Below are 25,062 nucleotides of genomic sequence, written 5' to 3' on the forward strand. Positions count from 1 at the left end.
ATATTACGTTACGTATATGTTTCATTATAGCTGTCAGTAACTCTGTATCTTCATTAGGTAAAGATAGAATAAAGAATAGAAATGAATGGTTATTATACTGTTTGGTAGTTTCATTAGTTGAAGAGAGATACTAATGAAAATTTATGGCTTACTGTGTCCTAGGAAAAATGATTGCTTGGCGTTCGTTCGGTACTCGTAAGACGGTAAGAGCTGAATGTAAACAATCGATTGGAAGGTTTTTTGTTTGTTTGTTTGTGTATTATAGTTAATGATTAATTAATAATTATTTGAAATGATACATACTATTATTTATACATTTTATTGGCATATTCTAAGCTTTTTAGATTCTTGGGTTTAGATGTCAGAATCATAGACTAGGCTACAGTAGCAACCGCTAACATAGGCTAGGCTTATTGCTAAGTGGGACATATGCTAAAGTCCTAATATATGCAGTAAAAATGGGGTTGAAACATTAACATGCAGTTGAATATTACTCAAGTATGTACAGTATTTTGCCTTTTTGGAGTCATATTTCTTCCGTCGGATTGGCGTTGTAACCCTAGAGCATGTGTTTTAGGCCTGGAAATATAATTTACTGGGGTGTTTTTGGAGGGCTTGGAACGAATTAGCCATTTTACATGTAAAATGTGGTCCAAGATACGAAAACCTCATGATATGAAGGGTGCCTCGGAACGGATTAATTTCGTATCTCAAGGTACTACTGTATATATATATTATATATAGTATATTATATAGTATATATATTATATATGTATATATATATATATTATTATATATAATATATATTATATATATATTATCTATTATATATATAAAGGTTTTTTGCCACGAAGGAAAAAATGAAAAAGCGAGATAGCCAAGTACTTTCGGTCCTGTTCGGACCCTTTACTGAGGCAAACTGATTTTACAGAGAACAACTTAGTCAAAAGAATGCTTAACCCTTAAACGCCGAATGGACGTATTAAACGTCGAGTCAAAATGTCTCCCGTATGCCGAATGGACGTACCATACGTCGACTCAAAACAGTTTTTTTTTAAAAATTCGCCGAAAAATACTTATAGGCCTACCAGCCGAAAACTTTTGAATCATGCGCCTTGGGGGATGCTGGGAGTTCACGGATCAAGGCGTTGTTTTTGTTTACAATCTTTCGCTTACGGCAGGCGCAAGCGCGAATTTCTTTCTTATTGCACTAAAAAGTATCAGTGACCCATACTCAAAAATTATTTCGTCACTTTGACATAATTTTTGCACCGTTTTAAATTATCCGTTACATGAAGTATTTATATAGAAAATGTGCGCAATTTCATTTAGAATACAAAAAAAAAAAATACTCATGATTGTAGCTTTTATCAGTTTTGAAAACATATTTTCCATAATAAATAACGATAAGTGCCAAAATTTCAACCTTCGGTCAACTTTGACTCTACCGAAATGGTCGAAAAACGCAATTGTAAGCTAAAACGCTTATATTTTAGTAATATTCAACTATTTACCTTACTTTTACAACAAATTGGAAGTCTCTAGCACAATATTTCGATTTATGGTGAATTTATGAAAAAACTTTTTCCTTACGTCCGCGCGGTAACTCTTCCGAAAAAAATCATACATGAGATTGTGGTAATGTTTGCACCATTTTAAAATTAGCCGTTACATAAAGTTTTATATATGGAAATGTGCGCAATTTCATGCACAATACAATTAAAAACAACCCATGGTTGTAGGTTTTATCAGTTTTGAAATATTTTCATATAAAAAATGATAAGTGACAAATTTTCAACCTTCGGTCAATTTTGACTCTACCGAAATGGTCGAAAAACGCAATTGTAAGCTAAAACTCTTATATTTTAGTAATATTCAATCATTTACCTTCATTTTGTAACAAATTGGAAGTCTCTAGCACAATATTTCGATTTATGGTGAATTTATGAAAAAAATAACATTTTCCTTACGTCCGCGCGGTAACTTCCGATAAAATCATACGTGCGATTGTGGTAATGTTTGCACCATTTTAAATTAGCTGTTACATAAAGTTTTATATATGAAAATGTGCACAATTTCATGTTGTAGCTTTTCTCATTTTCGAAATATTTGCATATAAATCACGATAAATAGAAAAAAAACCACGTTCGGTCAAATTTGACTCTACCAAAATGGTCGAAAAACGCAATTGTAAGCTAAAACTCTTATATTTTATTAATATTCAATCATTTACCTTCATTTTGCAACAAATTGGAAGTCTCTAGCACAATATTTCAATTTATGGTGAATTTATGAAAAAAACTTCCTTTCCCTCCGCGCGTGGATTCTCCGCCATAAATCTCCGAAATGTGTACAATGCATTCTCGGAAAATTTGCTCCGTTTCATATTAGGCATTTCATAGAGTTTTATATATGAAAATGTGCGCAATTTCATGTAGAATAAAAGGAAAAATATTTAAAGGTTTCCGAAATAATTGCATATAAAAAAAATTTATAAAAAAATTTCGACATTTGGTCAACTTTAACTCGTCCGAAATGGTCGAAAACTGCAATTGTAAGCTAATACTCTTACAGTATCGTAATATTCCATCATTTAACTTCATCTTGAAACAAATTCGAAGTATCTATAACAATATTTAGATATATTTTTTTACGTCCGCGCGTTACGAATTCATGCATCATTTTGTGATAATATTTTCTCTGTGTTGCTTTTATTGTTTTACAATGTGTTATATACCAAAATGATCGCAATTTAGTGTACATTACAACGAAAAAAAAGTGACTTGTTACCTTTAACCGTTTTGCGCAAAGCGCGATTTGAATACAATTATATATGAAATTTCGTTTTTGCACTATCATATATCGCATTATTTATATATGATAATGATAATTTTTTTCATTTCTGATGGTTGCATACTAAACTTCAGCCAATGAAAAAAAAAAGGAGCCAAAAATGAACTCTTAATCTTGAAAACTAAGCGCGCTGTGTTTTTTTGAAAAAAATATTTTTTCCGCTTCCGCACTCACTCCGAAACACCTCCGACACACGGGAGACAATTTTTTTTTACCGCTTCGGCGTTTAAGGGTTAATATCCAACCGACACTACAAGATTAGCAAGCAATAAGGGCAATTTTCACTCTACAGAAAGGAGGAGCCGCCTGAGGGTAGCCACACTTTGAAGAATACACGCAGTAAACAAGTGATTCTCCCAGAAAACAGTACATTTTTTGAAAATTTTGCAAAAAAACGGGAGCATATACAATTTAATATCATGAATTTTTACACAAATTTTCCCCCAAACAATTATTATTAATGAAAAGACGAAAGAAAATATAAATATATGTATATCGAGCAAGAGAAAGAGGGAGAGAAAATATCGAACCAGAGAGAGAAAGAAATAATAACTATATACATGTGGGACTAATTTATTAGTTGTTCATTTATTTTAAGGTCCTTCATAAACATCTTACAAATATATGGGTCCAAATGGTACATTCCTAGACTAAGATTTAGGTTGTTTTTATTAGTGATTTGTATAATTGCCGATTCCAGTAAATTTCTTGAAACATAATCATTAGATCTAGCAATTACCGAGGTATCACCCCAATTAATACAATGAGTTTTTCACTCAGATGGATAAACAGTGCATTTGAAGTCTGGGCTGTTCTAACTGAATACATATGCTGCTTAATACGTACACATAAATTTTTACTTGACTGACCAACGTAAAACGATGGGCAATCCTTACAAGGAATTTTGTAAATGATGTTGTTATTTGTTACGGGACTATTCTTAATTAGCATATCTTTAATGGTATTGTTATAAGAGAACACTACATTAACATTAAACGATTTAAATATTGATTGTATGGTTTCAAATCCACGAAAATAAGGTAAGCTAAGTACATTTTTAGGCATTTCTTTTTCATTAATAGCAACACTATAAAACTTTTTGTGAGCTTTTTGATAACATAAATCAATTAAATGAGGTGGGTAGCAGAGATCGTTCCCTATCTTTTTTATGTATTCTATTTCTTGGTCCAGATATTGTGGACTCGTGATACGCAAAGCGCGTAGGAACATAGAAGAAAAAATTGAAATTTTAATATTAAGATGGTGGCCAGAATAAAAAGGTACATATGTTAAATTATTTGTGGGTTTTCTAATTGGGGTGATACCTCGGTAATTGATAGATCTAATGATTATGTTTCAAGAAATTTACTGGAATCGGCAATTATACAAATCACTAATAAACACAACCTAAATCTTAGTCTGGGAATGTACCATTTGGACCCATATATTTGTAAGATGTTTATGAAGGATGAAGGACCTTAAAATAAATGAACAACTAATAAATTAGTCCCACATGTATATAGTTATTATTTCTCTCTCTCTCTGGTTCGATATTTTCTCTCCCTCTTTCTCTTGCTCAATATATACATATATTTATATTTTCTTTCGTCTTTTCATTAATAATAATTTTTTGGGGGAAAATTTGTGTAAAAATTCATGATATTAAATTGTATATGCTCCCGTGTTTTTTCAAAATGTACTGTTTTCTGGGAGAATCACTTGTTTACTGCGTGTATCCTTCAAGGTGTGGCTACCCTCAGGCGGCTCCTCCTTTCTGTAGAGTGAAAATCGCCCTTATTGCTTGCTAATCTTGTTGTGTCAGTTTGTATATTAAACTTTCTTTTGACTATGTTGTTCTCTGTAAAATCAGTTTGTCAGGACCGAAAGTACTTGGCTATCTCGCATTTTCATTTTTTCCTTCGTGGCAAAAAAACCTTTATTTATACATACCATCACGTTTTATATACTTCGTGATCAAGTTATTCATATATATATATATATATATATTATATATATATATCGTTCTTCCCTCTGTTCATTCTGCATTTTTAGTATCTTCTATTTCTTCATATTAATATATTTTTGGTTTTATTTCAATGGGTAGAACTACCATGTGGAAGGTTCCCTAAACTTAGGTTTGAATAGATCTGAGGAACACTTTTTGTCAAAGTAATTTTGATAGTTGGTTTTAGTTTTCTTGAAAATAAAACTAGTGAGATGGCTTTGTCTGTCCGTCAGTACTTTTTTCCTGTCCGCCCTCAGATCTTAAAAACTACTGAGGCTGGAGGGCTGCAAATTAGTGTGATGATATCCACCCTTCAATCATCAAACACACCAAATTGTAGCCCTCTAGCCTCAGTAGTTTCTATTTTAAGGTTAAAGTTCACCATAATCATACATCTGACAACAATATAGGACAGGTCACTACCTGGCCATGGCCAAAGTTTCATGGGCTGTGGCACATGCACCATTATACCAAAAACCACCAAAATATAGATCTATTTTTGGTGGCCTTGATTATACAATGTACAGAAAACTCATTTGCGCCGAAGAAACTTTGGTTCATTTTTACTTGTTTGAAACAGATGCAAGGTTGTTGTGAAGGGCTTTTCTGTTCTTTATCTTCATGAATGTAGTTACAGTATTAACTTTAAGTCATGGAAACCTACCACATGTTCTGGTAAACTTTTGATGAAATCATGTCTAGATTTGGAAGGTATTCATAATCAATATAATAATCTACGATGTAATATTTAGAGATCAAAGTGTTGTTTTGGATACAGTTAGGCAAATAAATATGAACAACCTGTATGCTCAGACTTTTAATAAGGCAAATAAAGTAATAATCTCTATTTAACTTCTTTTGTGGTTGATTTTTTTGTTTTCATCAAGTGTTGGCCCTTCAAATTTTTTTTTAGTTAATTAAACCACAATATGGTAAGGATAAATTTGTTAACTGGTCTCCAAAAATAAGTGAATTTAGAGACCCTAGTGACTGATTGAAATTTTGAAGCAAAATTCCTTTAGTGTAGTGTTTGCTGATTGATCACAGATGACATAGTAAGATATGATAGGAGGATTTCACTTATCCCAGCCTTTTGCAAATTCTCGGCCCTTCTGTGGCATTGAATGGAACAGTTTTGTGATGGGCTAATCATGTCTGTTTTCTTTGTTGTGCTTTTTGGTGAGGAAAGGTTTTGTCAAAATGAGGATCATAAAGGCAAATTTAGACATCAAAATCTTCTGTAGTTGTTAAGCCCTGTGGCCTTTGTGTCATCTTGGATAGATCTCTATGGAATGGATGCATTGGCATGATGTCCTATTTCAGCTTATCACCATTGGATTTTTTAGGATTTTTTTTCCATTTTTTATTTGTCCTTCCAACAGGAGCTTCATCTTATGCCTACCTTTTACGTAATTCTGTTTTTACCTAATTCTTCACTGCCAGAGGCCCTAACTTGCATTTTTAAATCTAAGGAAATCATGAGCTGGTTATTCTTTCAGGTGCTATGGATGCTTATGCAAACATCACAAGTATTTCAACAATACCGATAATGGAGACTGATTATCTCAAATGGAAAGCTTTGGTTGTAGCATTCCCCCCAGATCCCCAGATAATTTATCGTAACTACAAAGGAGAAGAAGTGAAGGAATCAAGTAGGGTAAGTACTTGAAAATGAAGGACTGTGGTAGCATCAGAGATTTTATCATTAGAGGTATTGTGTATGGCCACATAAAAGGTCTATTTTCCCATAAAAGTTGATAGGAACATCTTGGGTCTGTGGTTTATCATTCGTGGGCTATGGTAGCAGCCCAGGGTATCCGAGTGTATGTTTATCATAAAAGGTATATGGTAACCTATAGGCTTTGGTAATATCTTGACATGTCTTCAGTGCAGTAAATATCTTGTAGCTAAATATAGCAAGTTTTAGTTTTCTGTCATTTTGTTGTGTGTCATATATGTGAGATTATTTATTAAATTGGTGATTTGGTACCTGGAGATATTAAATCCGAGTTGAGATGAGAACTAGATTGAAGTTATCAACCAGGACAGCTAGCTAATGGTAGTTAGGTAAGTGGGGGTATTTACATAACTGACAATCTGCAAACAGTAGGTTTTAAATATTGAAGGTTCCCTCCGATGAAATGTCAAAATTATCAAGTCTGCCAACTCCCATATCTCATTCATAGAGATGTATTAAGATTCATCTGAAACCAAAATTTCAATTCATTATTGGTTTTATCTATACATATACGTATAATTTTTTTTGTTTTTTTATCATGGTAGGTAGTAAAACTGAACCAATGGTAACTTACTGAATAAAACAAGCTGTTCATTTACAAGACCAAATGATAGACACAACTTGTGTCTTATCATACCATATTGCTGATGACTTGGCAGATTTATCAGTGCTACAAAACTCAAGAATCTTATAAGGTGGTAAATTCAACTATTGTAACTGTCAAGGGATTATTTATGTTCAGTTTACAGGAGCTGTATGTTTTGCAAATTCATTTTCTAAGGGAGTAGTATTGTGAAGCTTTCTTTAATTTAGAAGATAGAACAGAAGCAGGTCTGAGTAACTGAGGAGTGTAAAAGTTAAAGTGTTAGTTCAAGAATGCTTGTGGATATATATAGCATTTCAGGAGTATGTAGTTACTTTTATACCTACATTTCCCAGTTTTATAAGAAATCAGCTCCTTTGGTTAAGCTAAAAACAGTATGTAATTAAGCACCCAAGAGAAGTGGGTGCTGAATTATTTGTTGCTGTATATGAGGGGTTTTCTTCTTGTAGGGTCAGTTTTGTATACTTTCAATTGAGAATTATACATTTAAAACTCTCCATTTCGTTAAAATGACAGCCAGTTCAAACAATTTGTGCAAAGGGCATTTGCTAGTATTTACTTGGATTTGGCTGTGATACAGTATGTTATATGCTATGACTAGTAGTAAATGTTTTCCAAAAAATTCATTAAAAGGAAACTTTGTTCCTTGGCTGAGTTACTGTATATATAGATAGAAATCAGTAGCACAGGTTAATCATGCTGTATACTTTTATTCTGTCGTTGGGGAAGGTTTTGGACAGATTTTCTCCTTCATTTCCTCCCACACCAAAAAATGTATACTTTTACCTTGTGTCTGGCAAACCCTGACCAGATGGGGACCATGGATTGCCCATCCCAAAGGACTTTGCTATAAAATAACTAATAGAACCATATCTTATTTACAGATAACAACAGAACACCACATTGGAGACGCTGTGTCTTGGCTTAAGATCCAGAATATCTCGGCTGCTGATTTTGGGAATTACACCATTGAAGCCATCATAGAACATGAGGAAGTCAATGAATCCAAAACCATTTTGATTGAAGTTAAGAGTAAGTACTGAGTCACGATTTCATTTACAAAGGGAAAGAAAAGTTGGGCATATACCTAGTGTTGCTTTTATTGCAAGATATGGAATTCATCTGATACCTGAATATATGAAAAACAGTTTTTCTGGGCTCAGCCGTGTCGCTCCGTGAAATATGTCTTCTTTAGCACTGACCTATGGGTCGGCTCCCCGTATTTAGGGTCTTTTGATGAGGAAAAGGCTAATTGGAGGGGTTGCTGTGGTAGTGTTTAACACTCGCCCCAGTTTTATACCGAGTCAGAGGCTTCTGACATGTCCAATTTAGCAGTTCTCTGGTATTATAGCAATATTTTACTAGAAATAGTGCTAAAGAAGACATATTTCACTGGGTGACACGGCTTCCTCGCCCAGAAATATATTTTTCCTACTATTTCTAGTAAAATATTGCTATAATACCAGAGAACTGCTAAATTGGACATGTCAGAAACCTCTGACTCGCTCACCTATATAAAAGGTGTCGGTATAAAACTGGGGCGAGTGTTAAACACTACCACAGCAACCCCTCCAATTAGCCTTTTCCTCATCAAAAGACCCTAAATACGGGGAGCCGACCCATAGGTCACCCCAGCTACCCCTTGTGAAGGCGTCTGTGACGTCATACTTATCGATAGCATTGAAGCTTGGTGCATAGCAGGGGGGGGGGGGGGGGGGGGGGGGGAAGAGAAGAAACCAGGGGGGTGGGGGGGATTTCACTGGCTTCCTCGCCCAGAAATAGATTTTTCCTACGTCAAAATATTTTTTCTGGGCTCAGCCATGTCGCTCCGTGAAATTGTACCAGAGAAACACCAAGCTACATCCCTCTGAAATGAAATACAATATTAATTTGAACTCAGAAGGGTTAAAGAAATCAAAAATTAGTCTAGAATTGGAAAAATACAATTTATTATTTACAAAAAAACGCCATATAACAATAACATGTGTCAACAAAACACACATAATAAAATAATTACCAATAATTTGTATAAAAGTAACACTATACATCAATTCTAATAACAAAGACAACAAAGACATTTGCTGAGGTAGGTAGAATGTTAATGAGGCTGGCATAATGGAAAAGATTCATATGACACAAGGACAGTACTATATTGATGTTGTAGCAGGAGACACTGATCTCCCTACAGCTATTGCATGATATTTTAGATCCTCCAAAGACTTATGGTAATGCTTTTTGAAAACCGAGGGCGACTTCCAACCGGTATACTTCTTTAGATCATCAAAGTTCATATATTTGAAGAAATTTACAGAAGTTGCTATAGCCCAAATGTCATGCACCTTGGGAAATGACCCTGGGCTGGCTTTCTTGATAAAATACAAAATCTGCTGCCTAATGCCCTTTAGAGATATGGTACCACCACCGTTTCTAATGAAAAGGGGGCCTTCGGAATAGGTAGATGTTCTAGATAAATAGTCCTTAAGAGTCTTAACAGGACATAAAGATGGATCCTGCGGAAGCGGAACAATCTTCCATGGGGACCACCTTACCAAAGGGGCTTCATTCTTAGCCAGAAATTTTTTATTTGGCGAAAGCAACACGTCACCTGAGGAAAGGAACTCTATATGCCCCTGGTCTCTAGATAAAGATGACAGCTCCGAAATCCTGGCACCTGAAGCCAGACTCAATAAAAACAGCGTCTTATGCAAAAGGGTTTGGTAATCACATTTGAAGTATTCTGTTTCCGAGGCCAACCTGAGAACATCGTTAAGAAACCATGACACTGACGACGGCCTGTGAATGGGCCGCAGGCGTGCACATGCCCTTGGGATTGAGGTGAAATAAGACTCAGTTAGATTTATACCAAACCCGAGAAGAAAAATCTTTTTCAGAGCTGACTTAGTGGTTGTTATTGTGGCAGCTGCCAAGCCTTGTTCGAACAGAGTCCTGAAGAAGGTTATAGCCACGTTCATTGTCATTACCTTGATATTTGATTCCCTGAGAAAAGTAGACAACTTCTTAACTGCTGAATCATACTGGCGAAGTGTAGATTCCCTTTTGTCTGACTCCAAGAACAAAATGTTCTGTGGATCAATGTCCCCTACTCTCCTACCTGCAAACTTCATGAAATCCATAAAGTTAGGGTTTTGTGAAGACCTGAGGAATCGAACACAGTCCTCGTTTGAACTTGTTGCGACAGCCTCAAGTCCGGGAGAGGGTGAGGACGAAGACCTAGTTCCAGGAGAAGGGGAAACCAATTGCTCTTGGGCCAGTGAGGAGCTATGAGAACCACCTGACCTTCGAAGGATCTCAACTTGTGCAACACCTTCAGGAGAAGGTTCACTGGAGGGAATAAATAAACCTTCCTCCACTGGTTCCAATCTATACTCAGGGCGTCCGTAGCGTATGCCAGAGAGTCCAGATTTGGGTCTACGTAACAAGGCAGCTTGTGGTTTGCCTCTGTAGCAAACAGATCTACTTCCAGACCTGGTACTTTCCTGCAAACCCTCTTGAAGGATTCCTGGTCCAGTGACCATTCTGACTCCAGGGGGACTGATCGAGACAGTGTCTCCCACTACTTTGTGGACTCCTGCCAGATGGGTAGCCGATAGATGCCAGGTGTTTTTGGCTGCTAGAGAAAAAATTGCTATCATCACGTGGTTCACGTGACTTGACTTTGAACCACCTCTGTTTATACAGTGTACCACTACCGCACTGTCAAGAACCAACCTGATATGAGTCTTTTTCAGAGGACGAAGTCTTTTTAAAGTCATAAACACTGCCATAGCTTCCAGGATGTTGATGTGAAGCTTTTGGAACTGAGGTGACCAAGTTCCCTGAACCTTCTCGTGCTGTGAATAACCTCCCCAACCTGTCAGTGATGCGTCCGTATGCACCACTAGGGATGGGGGAGGGAACTGCAACGGTAACTCTTTGGCTAGGTTTGCGGCCTTTGCCCATGGGTGCAGACGTTTCCTGAGAATCAGAGGTATCCGGGCGAACTTGTCCCGACACTTGGCATTGGCCTTTGAACGCCAAACTTGATTGATGTCCTTGAGCTTGGCTTTCAACAGAACGTCCGTTACCGAGGCAAACTGGAGCGAGCCTAGGATCCTCTCCTGATTCCTTCTCGAAGTCTTTTTGCATTTTAAGAATTGCCTTGTTGCCTTGGCAATCTCCTTCCTCTTCCCTGCTGGAATGGAAAGAGTGTGTGAATCCAAGTCCCAATGGATACCTAGCCATTGGAACTTGGACTCCGGAGTCAACCGGGACTTGGCCCTGTTGATCTTGAAACCTATATATTCCAGGAAAGACATGACCTTGTCTGTGGCTTTCATACACTTGTCTTTGTCCATCTCCCAGATTAGCCAGTCGTCTAGGTACGCCACCACCAATATACCCTGAGACCTTAGCTCCTGCACCACTGCCTCCGCCAGTTTCGTGAAGACCCTTGAGGCTATATTCAGCCCGAAGGGCATCACCTTGAAGGAGTAGGCTTCTTTCCCTAGTTTGAAGCCCAGGAGTGGTCGGAAGTGCCGAGCTATCGGAATTGAATTGAATTTATAAAATTTGTGGCCATTTGCCACGCACCAGAGCCAAAGGCCATTCAGCGCATATATATCAACGGGATATATTTACTAATAGAAGATACACTTATATAATTAAATCAAATGATTAAAATTAAATTCAAATTAAAATACTCAATTAAATATCATAAAATAAATGGATTTCCTTAAGAAATTTAAAAATCTCCTCTGTGGGAGCACCCTCTCCTAAAATATCTGACAAAGGTTTGTTGGTGAAACCAAACCGACGTCTAAGATTAAAATAAAGAGGACAGTCAACAAATATATGCCTCACTGTAATGCCAACATTACAATTGGAGCATTGAGGAACCTGCCTCTCTGCTCCACTAGTTAAAAGATACCTGTGTGTTAAAAATGTATGCCCTATACGCAGGCGTGTTAAAACTATACTAGATCTTCTATCCATCCCAACAGAAGGTGACCAGGGATGAACAGAAGGTCTGATCGATTTCAGCTTTAAATTGTTATTTAAGTTGGACCAGTGATTCTGCCACTTAGTCCTACAAAATGATTTAATAAAAAGTTTAAAATCTTCACAGGGAACCCTCACAGAGTGGGAAGCCCGGGAGGAAGCTGCCTGCTTAGCGGCTGTATCAGCCAGCTCATTACCACGAATTCCCACATGCGAGGGAACCCAACAAAACTTCACACTGATGTGTTTTCGAGAATGCAGGAGGACCAGCCAATCCTGCACCTCTTGAATGAGTTGATTAGATGGCATCAACTTCTGTAGTGCAGATAGAGAACTCTGGGAATCACAATAAATAATATATGAGTCCCCAGTGCTACCTGCACTAAAAATAAATTTTAAAACACTAAAAATAGCATAAATCTCAGCATTAAAAATTGAGAAGTTAATAGGGAGGCTTTTTTTAATTGTTCTCTCACCGATGATGACAGAACATCGCCGAGCTATCGGGACATGATAATAGGCGTCTGTAAGATCTATAGAGGTGGTGACGGCCCCACGGGGAAGTAAGGTCCGTACCTGAGAGATGGTCAGCATTTTGAACTTGTCGCAACGAATGTACAAGTTTAAACGGGACAAGTCTAAGATCATCCTCCTTTTGTCGGTCCCTTTCTTTCGGACACTGAATAGACGACCCTGAAATTTCAAGTTCTTTGTCCTGGAGACTGCTCCCTTCTGGAGAAGGTCCCTGGAGTAATCCATCAACTCTTGCGTTGGTTCCTGATAGAAGGTGATGGGTGGAGGAGGACCCTTGATCCAACTCCAGCCTAGGCCCCTGGATACTATGCTTTTCGCCCAACTGCTGAACCCCTAACGATGTTGAAAGAGGTACAGCCTGCTTCCTACCTGAGAAACTTCATTGAGATGCTGAGGGTCGGGATCCTCTTCCTGACCTTGCACCTCTAGCTCGCCCTTGGGCTCTGGCTCCTCCACGCTGACGAAAGGATCCTCTAGCCCTGCCACCCCTAGCAACCATGGTAAAGGGGTGAAATGCCCGACTCTCATAGACCGGGTTAAAAGCGGGCGCCCCCTGATCCCAACTCCTTGACGAGGTGGGGGGCTTAGGGATCCACTGCAGAGGGAGTATGCCCTTTACGCCTACACTGTCTGCTGTGGATCCAACTGAACATTGGGACCTTTAACTCCTTTACTCCTCCTCCTTATAAATTTTCCCCTTTCCCTTCTTCTTCTTTCGTTGACGACCCTGGCATGGTATTGGACTATTGAATTGACTGCTCTTTTAACCTGATGGAGGGTGGAGTTGGACGGCATGCCACTCCACCCGTACAATTCAAGTACTTGACGTGTTCGAGCGAGGGGAAAGTCTTATGTCAAACTTGGTCCCTAGTACTGGGTCGGATCTCGACGGACTGACGACGCCTTAAGTGCTGGGATCAGTGTATAACCAGAAGTAACCTCTAGGGTGGCCCATTAATGTGACATTCCACACCCCATCCCCTTGTTGGGCTCCATGGTGGGTGGAGGACTACCTGGCTGAAAACTTCACTCTCGTATATATGTATGAATTATTAGGCCCTAATGTTGATGACCCTAGCACGGAATTAGACTTGGCTACCGGATTCGCTCAAGAAAATAAGCCCAACATAACAACGATGGCACCATATGAGCCATTAACAAGAAATAAAAAAAGAAAAATGTACAAACCCGACCCAACATTAGTTCATTTTGACCATATTTTTGGGACAGATAATTGGTCAAGATTTCTTGTTCTCAAAACAGAGAGGAAAATTTCCTCCTATGTTTTAGAGAACAAATTATTAAGCTTATACCCAACTAGAGAAATGAGTTTCAGAGCACTGAAATTTAATGAATGGCTGATTGAAGCCACACAAAAGCTCAGTCTGAAACATTTTCAGAACATCAAAGAAAATTCAAGGATAAATGTGACGGTGAAAAAAGCATGACATGCTCAAACTATATCCAAGGTACAGTTGTACTACCCCAAATGAAAATGAGGAAGAATTACCAGAAAAGAATATTATAGAATCCCTAAAATTAAGATATGACAATATTAACGATCTGGAGTTATATCAAATTCCAAGTAAAAAAAACCAAGAAGTCTCCATCAAATAGCAAAAATCAAATTCACAGGCCAAATTTACCAGCAAAGATTAAAATACTTGGTCAAAACAGAGAAGTACGCCCTCACGTACCGAAACCACTGCAATGTAAAAAAATGTTGTAAATTTGGTCACACATTCAAGAAATGCCAAAATAACGAAAATATGTGCAATGTGTGGTTCAGAAGACCATAGAACTGAGTGGAATTGCCCAAATATTAAATGTGCTAACTGTGGACTTGCTCACCATGCAAAGTCAAAAGAATGCCCATTCTATATGTACAATACAGAATTAAAGCTTCTGATGAGTAGAACTGGAATGGCAGCAAGAGAGGCTAAGCTTGAGTTAAAAGTTAGAGGGATACTTGACCCAGCAGAAATCCATCATATAAAATTTATGTTAAAAAATAAGGTTCCCCAAATATCTGAAGCTTGTTTAGAAAATAGGAATCTAATACCTGAAACCACAATTAAAAACAAATATGCTGCTCTATCATCCTTAGATGATCATGATGCCAATACTTCATGTATAGAGACAACACCTTCCAATGCAGACATTGCTGATGATTTCCCACCAGATCAGAGAGCAAGGGGAAAAAGGCGAGACCCTGGAAATGGGACCCCTCCGAAATCAAAAAAACTTGACAACAAAGAGGACTCCCGCCCTCTAAAAAGTAATATAGATAGTATTGAAGTAGAAGCTGAAACATTAACCACCTCACAAACTAACGATTTCTCGGAAAATAACAACATTGTCCATATAACTCCATCACCCATAATAGGACAAAGAGGAAAATCCTTAACTCATCCTCAACCCCAACCAAGTAGCAGTATTCATCAACAAGCTGCTTCTGTTGAAATAGACTCCTCTCCCAGTCTCAGTAAAACAAACAAGACACTCCCAATCACTCAAAATATAAATGCCTTATCCACATCATGATAAATTATGTGGATGTAATGAATGTTTCATTGTTCAGTTTTGAATACAATGAAACTTCCATCAACAAGCAGCCTCACTAATATGATTAATAATTTTATCAAATTCAAAACTAAAAACCAACAGGAAAATCTAGAAAAAACACTCCGAAGATTGCATGTTTGTGACCATCTTATTAAAACTCGCTCATCAAGTGCTAGAGGCATAGAACATTTATTGGAAAAAATAAAACAAAAAACAAAAGTCCAAGGAGCAATTACAAAGAGACTTAACATAAAGTCAAATATTAAGAAACCTGCAGCTTTACATGAGTATGCAACCACAAAAGTAAGAGGAAGTAATGTTCTGCTTGACAGAGGCCTTCCCCCACAATAACATTCAACGCTTATATTATTCAGTGGAACGTAAATGGTTTAAAAACACGATTACAAATAGGAGAAATTCAAAGATTATTAAAACAATATGAACCAATAGCAATATGCTTGCAACATACAAATGAAAATGTCTCGAAAATAGGCAATTATACATTAGCATCACAGTTCTTTCCTGATATGAATACATTAGGAACAGCAATTTACGTCAATAACCGAATTACTTACGAAAATATATTAACTAATAGTTCTGAATTCCAATTATCTGGAATTAAACTTCATATTAACAACTCTACTTTTAATTTGTATAATATTTACAACCAACCTTCATGTAATTAATGATTTACAAAATCTACCTCAAGTATTAACCGAATATACGTGATGATTTTTTAATGGTTGGAGATTTTAATGCCCACAGCCCATTATGGATTCCTTTTGTAATGAAACAGATTCACATGGTAACAAAATTGAGCATATGATTGACAATCATAATCTTTGCATTTTAAATGATGGAGATATTAGCACTTTACTTTTTCAAAATCAAAACCCATGGAAGTTTTTCATCCATAGACTTAAGTATTTGCTCACCTAATATAGTGGACAAATTTGATTGGAATGTTTTAGATGATCCATATACTAGTGATCATTTTCCAATTTTAATATCCTGTTTGGGACATACCCCAACACCAACTGTCCCACGACATAATGTAGATAAGGCAGACTGGGACCAGTATAAACATTTAAAACCGCCAGTCCATCCATTTACAGCAGTACAAAGTCATGATGAGACGGTAGATTTCTTCACAAACTTTGTAATTACAGCTGCTGACGAATCTATTCCTAAGTCAACTACTAATCCAAGAAACACTCAGTACCCTGGTGGTCTGACACACTATCCCACCTGATACAAGAAAAACATATTATAGGTAGAAGATTAGAAACCCTGCATAATAGATTTAATGCCATAAGTAAAAGACCTCTAAATTTTTAGAGCACTGCCAAGAAACTTGTAGACATACCATAGAAATCAGTCTACTAAAACCTCATTACAATCGGATCTCGGCAAGATTCAGAAGGGAAGCCATTAGAGGAAAAATAATGTCATGGCAAAAATATGTATCTAGCAATAGCTGATACAACCTCCAATAAGTAAAGAAGTCTGGGAAAAAATTTAGGAAACTAAAATTAACGGATCTCATATTAGATCTCAGAGGACATGCACTAATACATAATGGCCAACCAGTACATGATAGTACTGCAATTTCGAATATTTTCTTAGGGCGTAACATCCAAGCAATAAGTAGTATAATCAATATAGATGATCACTTTCGAACCATTAAAGCCCGTGAAGAAGCTGTCCCATTGAATTTTGAAACATTAGAGGATATATATTATAACCAAGATTTTTACAGAAGAGGAATTTGAATATGCTTTATCTAACTGTAACTCTTCTGCTCCAGGCCAAGACAACGTAAATTTTGAGATGATAAAAACCTGGCTCTGTTAGCAAAAACATACTTATTGAAGCTTTATAATCATTTATGGGTAAATCACCTGTTCCCAAAAGCATGGAAACATGCTATAATCATACCAGTCGTCAAACCAGGGAAAGATCCAAGCAATCCAAATAACTATAGACCAATATCCCTGACAAGTTGCTTGTGCAAATTGCTAGAAAAAATGGTAAATTATAGACTAAATTGGTGCCTACGTAAGAATAAGACTCTGTCTTCAACTCAATTTGGCTCACAATCTGAAAGATCTACTTTAGATTCACTTTCCCATCTAGAAAAATTATATACGGAGAGGGTTTGTTGAACGTAAGCAAATTACAGTTGCCATATTCTTTGATATCCAAAAAGCATATGATACGACCTGGAGATACTCAATTTTAAAGTCCTTACACGAAAATGGTTTTAGAGGGCACTTACCAATTTTTATCGAGAATTTTATCCATGAAAGAACTTTTCAAACACGAATAAATAATGTATATTCTGACTCCTTCAATTTAGATTGTGGAGTCCCTCAAGGGAGGTGTTTGAGTGGAACACTTTTTTGCTCTAGCTATTAATAACATCGTAAAGCAGTTACCAGGGAGGGGTACAAAATGTCTTGTACGTAGATGATTTTGCTATATATTATTCCTCAAGCAGTCTTCGTCATCTACAAAGAATTCTTAATAAAGCTATCAAAAACATCCACAACTGGACTTTGTCAGTAGGCTTTAAGCTCTCTATAGAGAAAAACCCAAGCAATTATGTTCTACAAAAATAGTAGATGGAAACAGAATCAAGACATAGATCTTAAATTAGGTGATAGCCTCATTCAGTTTAGTAATACTGTAAAATTTTTAGGCTTGGTGTTTGACACTCATCTTAACTGGAAAGCACACATAGCCTTTGTAAAAAATAAATGTAATAGTGCCTTAAATTTGATAAGAAAATTGTCTCATACTACTTGGGGAGCTAAGAGACAAACATTGCTTATGATATATAAAGCACTAGTTTTATCCAAAATAGATTATGGAAGTCCAATTTACGGGTCAGCATCACAAAATACCTTGAAGTCCTTAGACTCTATCCACACTCGAGGCTTGAGACTATGTAGTGGAGCCTTTAAATCTTCTCCAAACACTTCAGTATGTTGTGAAAGTGGCGAACCCCCATTATCCTTACATCGTGACCTTGTAACAATGAGGAGTGCTTTAAAAATAACGTCCACTGATTCCCCACAAAAAAAACTATTTGCCATGCGAGATATATTTATTAGTAATCACGAACCACCTTTTCCAATAAGAGCTAATAGGTTATTGGAATCTTTTGGTGTTAGAGTAAATATACTCCCCCACCTCAAATTCTCCACCTCCATGGATGATGAAGAAAATCAAAGTATGTTCTAACCTTTATCATCTGTCAAAAAAGCAAGATTATACTTCAGATCGCTATAAACAGTATACATTAGAACACATTCGAAGTAAAGGCCCACATAAAGCAATATACACTGATGGATCCAAATGTTCTGCAGGAGTTGGTTGTGCTGCAGTGTCATCATGCAAAATAAGTCAGAATTCATTGCCAATTGAAGCAACTGTCTTTACTGCTGAGTTAACAGCAATTATATTGGCAATCAATCAAATAAAATTGTCAAATAATAAACTGAATACTAAATTTGTAATATATTCTGACTCAAGAAGCGCAATTGAATCCCTCAAAAGTTATTCACATAAGAACCCTTTAGTAAAGGAAATTAAACAAATCATCAATAAATTATATTCACGTGGGGTTAACATTGAAATATGCTGGATTCCTGCCCATGTTGGAATCCAAGGTAATGAAAAGGCAGATGAAAAGGCCAAGTATGGGATAAATTCACCAATTTTTGACAATAAATTGCCTGCTACAGATTATATAAACTCAGTGAAGCAGTGCATAAAAACAAAATGGCAAAATCTGTGGGATAGTGAAGCAAACACCAATAAATTAAGGTGCATCAAACAGAAAGTAGACTTGTGGAATACATCAGTACAAAATGGAAAACGAGCTGAAGTAATATTAACAAGATTACGAATAGGCCACACAAGACTAACTCACGAGCATTTAATGATAACTCCACAAGGGAACATCCCTCATTGCAATGTGTGCAATACAATTTTAACAGTCAAACATATTTTATGTGAATGCCTAATTTTTAATAGAGAAAGAAATTTATATTTAGGCAATAAATCATTATCAGAAATACTATCAGAATCAGATAATTTTTCTTTATATAGAGTATTGATATTTTTAAAAAAGACTAATTTGATTAATAAGATTTAACATATACCATTTTAAATAGATGACTTTTGTCATTTTTATCTATTTCAGTCTTTTATAAGTTCAATTCATATTTTTAATTCCAACCTCATATATCACTTAACAATCCCCTCATTTATCATTAATTTATTAAAATTCATTAACTTCATTCCATACCATTCCATGTTTTAGACATAACATTGTATGAGCGTATTTTTTAAATAATTTCCTCCCGAATTATTTCGGGCCAGCACTGTAAGAGTCTGGTTAGACTCATTGGGCTGGTAAATCTTAACTTTATAATAATAATAATAATAAAAGCGGGCGACACTGAATACTTTGAGGGAACCTGGTGGTTAGTCGACGGCGAAAGGAAGACAAATTGATGCTGTTGTTGAGGCTGAGCCTTAGAAGTCGAAGGCTGGGATACTTGCTGAATTGGTACAGCTTGTAGCACAGGATGCTGTTGCGGAACTTGGAAAGGTTGGAACCTCCTTTGTCTCTTCCTAGCCCTAAAACTGGAGGAAGAAGACTCTAATTTCCTTTTGAAAGGAATGCCCCAACGCAACCTGATGCTTTGATTAAGACGTGATGCCTCGTTCTGAACCTCGTTTACTGCCGAAGCTGGGAAGAGATCTGCCCCCCAGATTGAGGAAGCCAGAAGCTTGTTGGGTTCGTGCCTGATCGTAGCCTCAGATAGAACATGCTTTCTGCAATTTCTCCTAGCAACCGCAAAGTCGTACAGGTCACATTGCATGCCCAAAAGTAACGACTTCGCAATGACCTTAAACAGCGGCTCCTGAGCGTACTCCAGAGCCGCTGTCTCTGTCATCACTAGGGAGTTAAGAGACCTTGCGAGACGTGTCCTAGCATCAAATTCGGCTTGGATCAGTGCGTCTGACAGCTTAGGGAGGTGCTCACTAAACAAGGTGATTGCACAGTCTGGCTTCAGCTTGCCTACCGAGAATGTAGCCGGCAAATCCTCCCTACCTGGGAGTAGCAATGATGTGGGATCTGTCTCCCTAAGCTGGGGCATGGGCTCCTCCCGAGTCACTGCCTGAAGGGTAAGTTCTGCCACCTTTGATGTAAAAGGTAAGGGGTTCCCGTCATCAGTCGTAAACATTGTGAAAGGGCTTTTAAATGCTGTTACCCTAGTATTTGAGCAGTTCCACTCTTCTAGGCTCCGTATCCATGCTTGCTGAGCCTGGTCTCTAGAGAGGATAACAGTCTCCTTGGGGACCTTATCCTCTCTAATCAGAGCTGCCTCCGTAAGCCTAACATAACCTATAAATGGTGGCTGTAACCCTTCGGGGAAGATCTCGAAATTCTCGAGTCTACGTGTGCCACAACCTTCTATAGTCAACATCCCATTGACAAACGGAGCGAAGTTCACCACCCTCCAAGGATTACCAGGGTGGAACGGAGGGAGCGTGGACCCGTCAGGCATGCTCTGACCTTGCACCAAGTTACTAGGAGGTGCTGGAACTGCCGACTCCTGTCTGAGACCTGCAATCAGCAGTCCTGTGCACCTAATCTCTTAAACACTTCTTCAAACCTCGCTGCAACTGAAATGACTGAGCTACCAAGGCTACTGACCTGATTTAAAATATTCGTGTTGAACAGGTCTTGTCCAACTAAAGGGGAATCCTCCTGCCCCCCCTATGGTACCTTATGAGGTATCCGATCCCTAGACATTGATGGAATGGGACTTGTGGGGCAATGGGAAGAATTCCCTCCTTGAGACCTTGGATTTGAAGACTTAGCAAGAGACTTCAGCCTAGGTTTAATATGTGTATGAACCTCTGGCACGTGCCCAGGCCTTGGCTTTGTCTCTGATTTGCCTTTGAGCAAGGTTTTACCTGAAGATTTTTTCTTTAATTTAGGAATCACAGAGAAGGAATGCGACCTGGAAAGGGGCAATCCTCCTGTGAAACCCATGAAGGAATTGGAAGCAGAGGGAGAGGAAGAATCAGATTCACTCGAGGAAAGACCCCGGTGACCAACTAAGCTAGCCTCATTAACACTGTTACCTGTACCCGTATCTAGTGTAACAGGCAAATCCTCAACCACTTCCAGTGAGACTCCTTCCAGCCCAAGGTCCGGTAACTCTGCCTCTTGCTGATCCAAAATTGAATCTTGGATTGATTTGATAATTGGTGCTGATACTTTTGGGTCAACGTATCCGGCAGATTTCCCGGCTGGGAAGATCAAAGCTGCCATATCTTGAGACAGAATATACGGCTTAGCCTTCCCTACGTTCCGTCCAAACCCTCCAACCCAGATCTTGAGGGTAGAGAGTGCAGCATCCTTAAGAGACTGTTCAGCCTGTAATGCAAGGAATGTCAGTATCGAGTAAATTCCTTGAACATTATGCTTATAAATGTTGATTAATCAATGTAATTTAATTTAAAGAAGTTTTTATTTTCCATTTATTTTATTCCATTTTTTTTTATTTATTTATTTATTTATTGTTTTTAATTAAAAAAATTTTTTTTTTGTTTCACTAATACAAGTAGTGTAACATAATTTCATCACAATATGCATAGAACAAGCAGTGCGGTAACTTACCGAAGAGGTAACCTGTTGTACCAAGTCGTAGCATGCAAAGCAGTTTTTGTGATGCCAGACCCCGGAATCAGTAAGCAACACTGCGCACGAGGCATGGCTCCGGCAAACGTCATGGCCGCACGGATCTTGCAGAGTAGCATTGCAGCCGGCAACCAGACACTGAGTGGCCTGTAAGTGCAATAATATATAAGAACCATTGCCCAAACTTATTAGGATAATTATGATAATAATGAAATATGCCGGAGCATTCCGGACTGAAAAGATATAGAATATATCTATATATTCATATATTTACGTCCCGGGGACTGTGTAAGAAATAAAACAACACGGTACTGTATGACCCGGGGGGGGGTGAGTACACGAAGTACCCCGGGACGGCCACATGAACTCGCAAGTTCCGTGGTAAAACGAAAAAAAATAAAATAAAAATAAAAATAAAAATCAGAAATGATAACTAAAATAACAAATATAATATCTCCGCCCACGGAAGAGAAACTTCCGTAAACATAGCCCTCAATGACTACCGGAGAAGCCGGAATCTAAACCCGCCTTATGCGGGGAGGGAATGTTTAAGGCGGATGGATGTAAGCTCTGAGAGCTGAAAGAAGCAAAGCACAACAAATCCACGGAAACCGAGTCTGAATACGCAGAGCAACCATCAACCCCGGAGGCGGCCAGCTGAGAAGCGACACCCACCAACCTAAGGCCCTGGAGGACCCTCTACACCCCCCCCCCCCTCCACTGATGGGACCGGTTGTCAGCGACAACCTGAGCGAGAGGAGCACCCAACTACTGGGGGCCCCATGTGAGGGGGAGGGAGGGAGGGCAGGTGGGGTGACGAGCACGTGACCAGCGTATCCCCGCGAATAAAGGATCACGAGGAAAACGCAGGCATAGCCTATGTAGGCTAACCGACCTAACATCCAACATATACATAGACAAAATAAAATCAATTACTTAAAGCTAAAAGAAAATCATGCTTTAACATGGGGGGGGGGGGGGAATGAAAATAAAATCTCGTAAAATATAAAACCGCTAGGAAGGCCACTCAGTAACGATGGCCGCAAAAAGGGGAAATTCTACTTGCCTACTGAAAAACAATAAGAAACGGCAAGCAGACGAAAAGAAAAAAGGGAAAAATATCTGAATGAAAAATACCAAACTTAAAAATAAAAGGGATAAGGGTGGATATACGGCGAAGCACGTAACAAAGAAATGTGCTCGAATGCAGACCCCCGTGAAAAACATGAATATAATGAAAATAACAAAAAACATAAACGAAAACAGGATCGACAAAAAATCCGCCACCCAAGACATAAATAAAATATGTACTGAAAAATCACGTGTTACGAGCAGGAAGGAAGCCCACTCGAAACCGGAACAAAACAAGGGTACGCCGTAATGGCGACTCGCCGTCGCCTGCTACGGTAAAGTGACGCCTAACAAAACCCTAAATAAAGGCAAAACGAAAGGCAAATTCACTCCCTAAATATTGAAAAAAGCTGAACCAGTACTTAACTTGGGTGAAGAGGCAGATTGACGATCCATAACGATAAATAATACAAAACAAGGAAAAAAGAACAGATAGCTTAAAAGAAGCGTGTGAACACGATGAGGCTATCGTTAAGTATGTCGTCACAGACGCCTTCAACGGGGTAGCTGGGTGTGACCTATGGGTCGGCTCCCCGTATTTAGGGTCTTTTGATGAGGAAAAGGCTAATTGGAGGGGTTGCTGTGGTAGTGTTTAACACTCGCCCCAGTTTTATACCGACACCTTTTATATATAGGTGAGCGAGTCAGAGGTTTCTGACATGTCCAATTTAGCAGTTCTCTGGTATTATAGCAATATTTTACTAGAAATAGTGCTAAAGGAGACATATTTCACGGAGCGACACGGCTGAGCCCAGAAAAATAATTTATAGCTATACAGAGTACATTTGAATTTACAGTAGCAGGTTCTAAGGTGTGTGGATAAGGATTTGCTACATAGAGTTAGATTATTACTGCTCTGATACTGTTTGTTGGTAACAAGTGAAACAGACTTACATACACTAATATCATCTTTATTATCATCAAAGGTAGTACATAAAACAAATGGCATTCACTTGGTAAGTGAAGTACACCTAGAACTGATCACAGTACCACCTACTGAATTTGGCATTAACCTTAACCTACAATGGTCCCAGACAAAAGAAAGTACATTAGTTACATCATCACTCAGAAGAAAAAAAATACTCTTGAGGCAGTACAAAAGACAAAGTTTTCTCCAAAGTTAGGCTACCACCAGACAACTTAACCTAATTTTCCCAGACACAAGACTTGGCTTACTTTAGCCTACATTTCAGACATCATAATAAAACACCAATTCTCAATATGTACATACTCCACCTTTACCTCAGCAAATATCTTCTTACTCTGACACCTTTTTACAAGAATTCTGGGTGTAATATGCTCTGTGAGATGCTTTCACTCTTTGGCAGTCCTGCTGCATGTGGTGTGGTTCTCCCGAGACAAATAGGCTATTAAAATCCTGCACTTCTCACAAGCAAGGAACTGGACTACCTATTATTTCACTTTTTGTCCTTGAATGGCAACATCACCCTTGGGACTCGTACTCCACTACAGAACTTGTTGCCTGAGAGGAAAAATAAAACTCAGTTTTCCTACTTATGAATTCAACTAGGCCAGCACAAGGGGACTTGCAATAGGCTTTGCCTTTGGTAACATCAAGAAGTGTAAAAGGAATTAATGTCATAAAATTGCTGTTATGACAGCTTCCCTTTTAAACATATCTTTAAACTGACTTCAACAAACTCTCATTTTCTTAGCATATGTTATGGCATTAATTATGAAATGCCATAAGTAGTCCGAGTAGCCAGTGTCCTTGCGGCTGGGACGAACGAAATAGGACGTTTCATTATCCTTATCCCGCTTTTTTCCTCAGTCATCTTGCTGCCTCTCAGAATAAGATGAGAGTCTTGCTTCTCATTTTCCTGGCACAAGCATGATATTTCTCACAGGTAGTCAGTACTACACAATTTACTATGATATTTTTCGCA

The 25,062-nt window shown here is 38.0% G+C and overlaps 1 protein-coding gene across 8 annotated transcripts in view; it reads left to right on the forward strand.

The window, feature by feature from the left end:
• Positions 1-25,062, forward strand: part of LOC135198664 (vascular endothelial growth factor receptor 1-like) — a 116,546-nt gene that overhangs the window by 38,585 nt on the left and 52,899 nt on the right. For all 8 annotated transcript variants that reach the window (XM_064226466.1, XM_064226464.1, XM_064226459.1 and 5 more), the window contains 2 exons: positions 6,358-6,515; positions 8,085-8,232. In XM_064226466.1, coding sequence (XP_064082536.1) covers positions 6,358-6,515; positions 8,085-8,232 — 306 coding nt within the window. The remainder of the gene's footprint in view (positions 1-6,357; positions 6,516-8,084; positions 8,233-25,062) is intronic.

The sequence above is a fragment of the Macrobrachium nipponense genome, chromosome 22 (genome assembly GCF_015104395.2).
Source record: "Macrobrachium nipponense isolate FS-2020 chromosome 22, ASM1510439v2, whole genome shotgun sequence".
NCBI classification, from domain to species: Eukaryota; Metazoa; Arthropoda; class Malacostraca; order Decapoda; family Palaemonidae; genus Macrobrachium; species Macrobrachium nipponense.